This window comes from Tupaia chinensis, unplaced genomic scaffold, assembly GCF_000334495.1.
Source record: "Tupaia chinensis unplaced genomic scaffold, TupChi_1.0 Scaffold000129_1, whole genome shotgun sequence".
In the NCBI taxonomy this organism is placed as follows: domain Eukaryota; kingdom Metazoa; phylum Chordata; class Mammalia; order Scandentia; family Tupaiidae; genus Tupaia; species Tupaia belangeri.
In genome coordinates, this window is record NW_006159598.1 from 347,079 (window position 1) to 353,880 (window position 6,802).

The 6,802-nt window shown below is 64.5% G+C and overlaps 1 protein-coding gene across 1 annotated transcript in view; it reads right to left on the reverse strand.

Annotated features, from left to right (window-relative positions):
* The window catches only part of SHANK1 (SH3 and multiple ankyrin repeat domains 1), a 57,085-nt gene that overhangs the window by 25,766 nt on the left and 24,517 nt on the right, over positions 1-6,802 (reverse strand). The window contains 5 exon segments of the mRNA XM_006144690.1: positions 46-69; positions 602-682; positions 909-1,044; positions 1,443-1,567; positions 1,806-1,888. Of these exon segments, the coding sequence (XP_006144752.1) occupies positions 46-69; positions 602-682; positions 909-1,044; positions 1,443-1,567; positions 1,806-1,888 (449 nt within the window).

Sequence of the window (6,802 nt, forward strand, 5' to 3'; positions counted from 1 at the left end):
GGGGTCGGGAGACGGGGCCCTCCCGCCAGTCCTGTGCCCACTCACCACTCTTCTTCTTCCAGGGGGAGACTAGCCCGGGGGAGAGGCAGTAGAGGAGCCAAGAGTTAGGACGGCAGGAGGTGAGGGGCCCCCTCTCTGGAAAGCCCGCCTCCCGCGGGGCCCGCGGAGGGGCGGTCAGCTGTCTGACCTGTCCCCTGTGTGGGGGGGAGGAACTGGACCCCCCAGGTCCACTGGGCCTGCCTGGAGGAAGGGGCTCGCTTTCCTGTCCTGGGCCCTGGGGAGTTAGTGTGGGGGAGAGGTGGAGGGCGCGGCTGGGGGGGGACGTGGGACCGGTCGCGGGGGCCAGAAGAAAGAAAACAGCGGTCACGGAGAGGGTCACATACAGACCCAAGACCCGACAGAGAAACAGGTACAAGACTTGGACAGACCAAAGCCGTCTCTCAGACACCCCTTCCCAGAGACACACACGAAGGCCGAGAGTCCGACCCACGGAGGGGGCACAGGATGAGGACGAGGACCCCTGGTCACTAACGACACTAACAAACTCGAGGGGTGGCCCAGCCCCTGCCCCTCGCCCTCCCCAGCCCCTCTGTGGGCTCACCCATCTCCTCCAGCTCTGAGGTCATAGACTTGGAACGCAGGGAGATGGCTGGGGGTGGGAGCCGCTTAGCCTGCTGGGGTGCTGAAAAGGTGAGGGGGGCAGGAGTCAGCATCCGGGGGGCTTCCGAGCTCAGGGACAGCTGCCACCAGGGTGCTGAGCCTTCCCGGCCTCGGTTTCTCCCAGAAGGGTCGTGAAGGAGCAGTCTCGGGGCAGGGGAGACAGAGGAGGCCTGCCCTCAGGGCTCCTGCGGGTCGCTGTGTGGGGCAGGGGGTGCCCGGCCTGGCCACCAGGGTGGGTGGAGGAGCACCTTTCTTGTGGACGGCCTCGTCCATGTCCGGGTGCCTGGTGACCATCACCACCTTGACCATCAGCGTGTTGCCCCCTTGGCGGATCATGTTCACGACCTGGCGGTGGCCCACCTTCACCACGTTCTGCCCGTTCACCTGCACACAGACACCCAGTGACCCCGAGCTGGCAGGGACGGAGGCACATCCGGCTTGAGTCCCCAGCACAGTGACCCTCTGCACCACGTCCCCCTCCCTCAACCCTCACAAGATGCCCTCCCACTCCCGGCCTCTGCCCTGGTCTGGGGCCTCCCGGGGCCCCAGTGTTGTGCGTGTCCATGTGTGTGGGGAGCAGGTCTGCGCCCTCCTCTGAGACGCTTCAGAGGGTTTTTAGAAGAAATTGTCAAGGAAGCAGAGGCTGGCAGGCCTGGGAACAGGGCTGGGTGGCTTGGCACCAAAGGCTGGTCTGGAGTGGGTGACCAGGTCCTGGCATGGACCATGAGAGACATAGAGATTTGTCACCAAGGCCCCAGGAAAGAGAGGGGGCCAGGGCTCACCTCGATGAGGAAGTCTCCCATTCGCAGTCCAGCTCGCCACGCCACGCCACCCTCGTCCACCGACTCGAGGTACTGCAGCGCCGGGAAGGCTGGGGTGGGGGTGAACTCCTCGATGGGGGTCTGCGCTGCAGACGGGGAGGAGCCGGCGGGGTCGGAGGGGAGGGGGTGGAGAGGCCGAGCAGGGGAGGGGGCTCAGACCCAAGTCACGGAGGCCTCACCGTAGCTGAGGGACCAGCACCCCAGGGTGGGGAAGGGGGTGTTGGGTTAGGGTGGCAGGTGGGCTGGGGTCCTCTGCCCTTTCCATCTCCCCCCCAGGTCAGAGAGCCCTTGGTCTGGCCCAGCCCCTCCCCGGCTGGCACTCACCCTTGGCCCCCCGGAGCACAAACCCAAACCCCTCGCTGTCCTTCTTCTGCAGCAAAACTGTCTTCTCCTTAATGATGTAATCGCTGGCAGGAAGGCAGGAGGGATGGGGGTGGGGGGTGGAGAGGGATCATGAGACACACAGCCGGGCCCAGCCGGCACCCCAGGGCCCCAGCCCCTGCCCCAGGCCCATTCACGGCTCTGAGGATGTCCCACCCACGCGATGTGCCTGTGCTCACGGCAGCCCTGGCAGGCCTCCCCCTCGGAGCCTCCGTGCTCTCCCTCCCACTCACTCTTCCCTCATTCATCCATCGGCATCCATCCACCCTCCATTCAGCCAGCAGTCCCCAGCCCACCACCGGCGAGGTGCAGTGCCAGGGCTGGGGCCTAGGCCTCCAGGTTACCGCAGCCTCCTAGCCACTCTGCCCTGCGGGCCACTTCCTGCCTGTGACCTTGAGCCCGGGGCTCCAACCTTGTGTGCCTCAGTTTCCTCCTGTAAAGTGGGGCCGACCACAGACCCTAGCCGCTGGGGCTGCGGAGAGTGCGGCAGTAAGGAGTGGTGGTGAGCGCACCGCGTGGCCCTGCCTGTGCCCATTGGGGGCCTTTGGTGTCCTCAGATCGAGGCGGTGAGGGGAGAGGACGCGTGGCCCTGGGTGACCCCAGAACGCCTTCCGTTACTCTATGTCAGCCTCACCTCCTGGGGCCCCTGCAACATCGCTTAGTCCGCACCGCCCAAGATGGTGGCTGCTCACCGCGCGCAGCTGTTTTTACGAAAGTTAATCGAACCAAATGTGAACATCCAGTTCCTCAGTCCCAGTGGCCACTTTTCAAAGTGCCCCATAGCCACACGTAGCTAGCGGCTGCCACGCTGGACGGCGCTGATAGGAACAGCACCGTCTCCCAAGCCCGCGCCCGTGCCCAGCTCAGACGGCATGGGTACGCCCAGCAGGCAGTCGGGGTATTCCCGTAAAAGGCAAACTACCCACCTAGTAAAGCCACCCACCCCCTCTGGGGTGATGCCAAATGCCTAGTAAAAGTCAGCGGATCTCAAAGACATGTCACTTATCTTAACACCTGCCCCGCCTCAAACAATAGCTGCAAAAAAGGCAAATGAATAAACCAAAATCCAACAACAGCCCTGGATTCCTGACATCACCATCATACACCTGGGGAACACGCGTCCAATCTATTCCGGAGGCCCCGTGCTCTGGTCTACCACAAGAATCTGCAGCCCCCTGGCTCCGACCCCACTTCCTTCAGGACACCCCGGAGGCAGGTGCCCCAGACTGCACGGATCGGATGTCGTGCTGGGCCGCAGTATCCTCTGACATCAAAAGCCTGGCCTGTGCAGACCTGTAGCCCCTCCTTCCTCGCTGCCCCTCCATCCCAGAGTAGGCCAACCATACCCAGGCCCCCTCGGCAAGTCCCTGTAGTACTCACACGGCCCTAACACACTCCGATAATAACCCAGCGAGCTCCCCAATTACCTACCCCCCGGATTCAGCGGAACAGCCCTCTGTGAATGCGCCGGTATATCTCAGCGACACCCCGCACGTCCCAGTACGCTCCAATAATAACTCCCCCTCACTCTGATCTCAGTATATCCCCATAACACGCCCCCTGCACAGTCCCGGCACACGCCAATACTACCTGATCTGCTCCTGCTGCGTCTCAGCACCGCCCCCCAGCGCCCCTGGTACTCCCGTGCCCTCCACGACTCCCACTGCAGAAGCCATGCCTGTACCGGGTGACAGCGCTCCCCACCTCGCGTGTACTCGCTCCTGCCCTGCTCCTTACGGAGCACATGTGCAGGTCCAGGGCCCTTGCTCAGCGTTTATCCGGGCCCTCCTCCTCCCCCTGGTTGCGGTCAGCCTGGGGCTGTGGCCTCGTGGCTGGATGGACTAGGTGTTGGCAGAGAAAGGGAGTTGAAAGGGCTGAACGAGGGGGTTGAGGGGAAGAGGGGCTGGAGGTTGAGAAGGCCGGACCGAGGAGTGGGCAGGGTCGGTGGAAACTGGTTCAGAGGTCCCAGCTGCGTCCCTGTGGCGAACCCTGACAACCTCCTCTGAGTCCTCATGCCCTTGCCCGTCCCACCTACCCCCAGGCCTCGGGTTCCCAGCAGCCAGCACTGCCCTGCAGCTCCCCTATTTCTCAGGCCTTCACAATGCATGCTCCACTGCCCCCCATCTTTCCCCTGCCCCTAGAACCTTCCACCCTCACAGCAGCCTCGCACCTGTACGAACCTTGTCCAAGTACCCTGCCCTCCGGCAAAACCGCTGAAGCCCCGTGTCTACGTACGCTAAGCCCTTCATAGGCAGAGTTCGACTGTGTCCACACAGCCAGCGGCTGAGTGGGTGTCCTCATTCCCCACTGCGGGTGAGGGGACAGGGCACAGAGAGCCCAAACATCTAGCCAGAGGTCACACAGACTGTGACTCCTCAACCAGACCCAGGCGCATACCTGGGTAACCGCAGCAGTAACGCCCTCCACTCCACAGCACCCACACACCTCAGGCACTGTAGGCCACCCCGAATTCACCAAGAGACTGCCCCTCCGGCACCTGAACTTTATCCTGGGTTGGCCCCCCAGGTCAACACCACGATGACCAGTGCTTACTGAACCATTGCTGAACGCCAGACACGGTCCTGGGCATGTCCCGTTTGTTTATCCTCTCAACCCTCCCAGCCCCGCGAGGGCTGGCTTCTGTCGTTCCCATCTTACGGGTGCGGAAACTGAGGCACAGAGAAATACACTTGCTCGAGATCACACCAAAGCCAAAGTCGGATTTCCCAAGAAGCAACCGTACACCTGAATAGTGTCCATACCACAGCACCTCCTCTGTGCCTCCTTGTCACCCCCACCCCACCTGCTCCTCTCTCCTCCCCACTCCCAAGGCTGGCTCATGGCTTTCCACGGCCATAGGTGTTTCTCCTTCTTCTCCCCTTCCCTGGCTTCCCCAGCAGCCTCAGCCCCACAGCTTTGGCAACTCTGCACAGTCTCCGCTCCTCGCTGTATGCCTTCCCCCTGCACGGCCTCCCCTCCTCCGTGTGCGCCCTCCCCTCTGCACTGCTGTCTGAAGCTCCACGTGGGCTAGCCCACGCCCCTCAGCCCTCCACTCTGCAAACCCTCCACCGCCCATCTGGCCCTGCACCCTCGCCCCTGTCCCCAAGGTGTCCTCCTCAGTCTTCAGTGACCTTCTCGTCCTCTCATCCCACCTCTCTCCCTCCTCTGGCCTCATCCCTCTCCCATCTGCTCATGCCTCCCTGCATGGCTCTCCTGTGTCCCCGGAGCCCCCTAGGTTGCTTTCAGATTCCCCAGTTGCTCCTAGCTCACCCGTGGAGACCCCTCCCCACTCTGCCGCCCTCCGGTCTCCGGTCAACGCGTGGCACAGGCTGGTGCTCCTCTCCCATGCGGCTGCACTTCATCGGCATCCCTGGCACCCTCTTCCGGGGCTCTCGGAGCTGCCCAAGCCCCCACCGCCAAGTCCTCCCCATTCCCTGCCTTCCCTCCTCACCCCATTGCTCCTCCACGCACCCCAGGGCAGCTGGCTCTGCCCTTCCCCCCACTTCAGTACCCCGACTCTGCGCCTCCCACTCTCATTCCTCCACCTCCTTCCAGACCCTGCAGCCCCGCCCCCCAGCATCCGCTACCCGCACAGCACCCCATTCATGCTCGGCACTGCTAGCCCTCTGGAGCCCAGCGCCAGCCCTCAGATCACCGATCAGCGGGTCCCACACACGCAGAGACTGCGGTCGGTCCGCTTCCCCGCCCCGCCCCCCCGAAGGTCCCCTCGCACACCCGGGACCCCGCGGCCCAGAGCCTGCGGCGGTACAGGCACCCCTCAGCTACTTGGCCCCCACCCCGTGCCCATCTCCATGGCCCCCATGGCTGCCCAGAGGACCCTGCAGGGAAGCCAGCCCCTCCCCATGCTGAGAAGTGGCACACAGCACATGCAAGTCCCCATGCAGGAGCTCAGCAGCTCTCACACGTGCCCGTGCAGGGGAGGGCAGAGCCAGCGCTCAGCGCCCCACGGGCAGAGGCCCCAACAGGGAGAGGGGCACCTGGGCACAGGGACACAGGAGGGGTCAGTGCAGAGGAGCTGGGGGAGGGCGGGCCAGCCCTGGGAGGGTGGGTGTTGGGAAATAGCCGCAGTCCCTGGGACAGACCCACTCCATCACACACACACACGCGCACACGCACACGCACGCATGTTCAGTCCCCAGACAGCCTCGATATCGCTCCAAGTCACACACAGAGACAGACGCCGTCACACAGGGACACACAGACGGACACAGCCGGGGGGTGAACTAGGAGCCCACCATCCCTCCATCCCTCTTGCCTCCCATTCACACACACACACACGCGCGCGCCCGCGCACACGCACACTGACACAGCCTCACTGACACACGCACAGTCGCACAGTGACACGCAGCGGAAAAAGGGGAGGGGAGGAGGGGAGGGGAGGGGAGGGGAGGCCCCGCTGCGTGTGCGATGGAGGGGCTGTCTGTGAATGGCAGAGGGCTATGAATGGGGGACTCGCCAACTCCGGGAGAGCGGTGGGGCTACGGGCTGTCCTGGCGGAAGGCCCCGGAGCTCCCCGGGAGGGCCCCACCGTGTGGGCGCCAGGACCACAGGGAGGGGAGTGGGCTTCAAACCCAGAGGCGGGGTCCGCAGGGCCTGGCCGGGGAAGGTCTTGGGAGAAGAGCCAAGGGGGGCCTGGAAGGCCGCGAGGGGGAGGAGGACAGAGCCCCAGGGCTGAGGGAATGGGGGGTGTCGGACAGAGGGGCCCAGGGCAGGATATGGAGAGGGGTTGAGAAGACGAGTCCGAAAGGGTCCGGGCGACGGAGGGGAGGGGGCGGCTCGGGAGGGAAGGACCCCAGGCGGGGGATGAGCGGCTGGGGAGGGTCGTCACAGCGCCGGGGCCTCCGGCCGGCCGCGATGGAAGGGGCGGCGCGCTCCGTTACCTGTAGATGTACCCGACGCTGCGCCGCCGGGGCCCCACG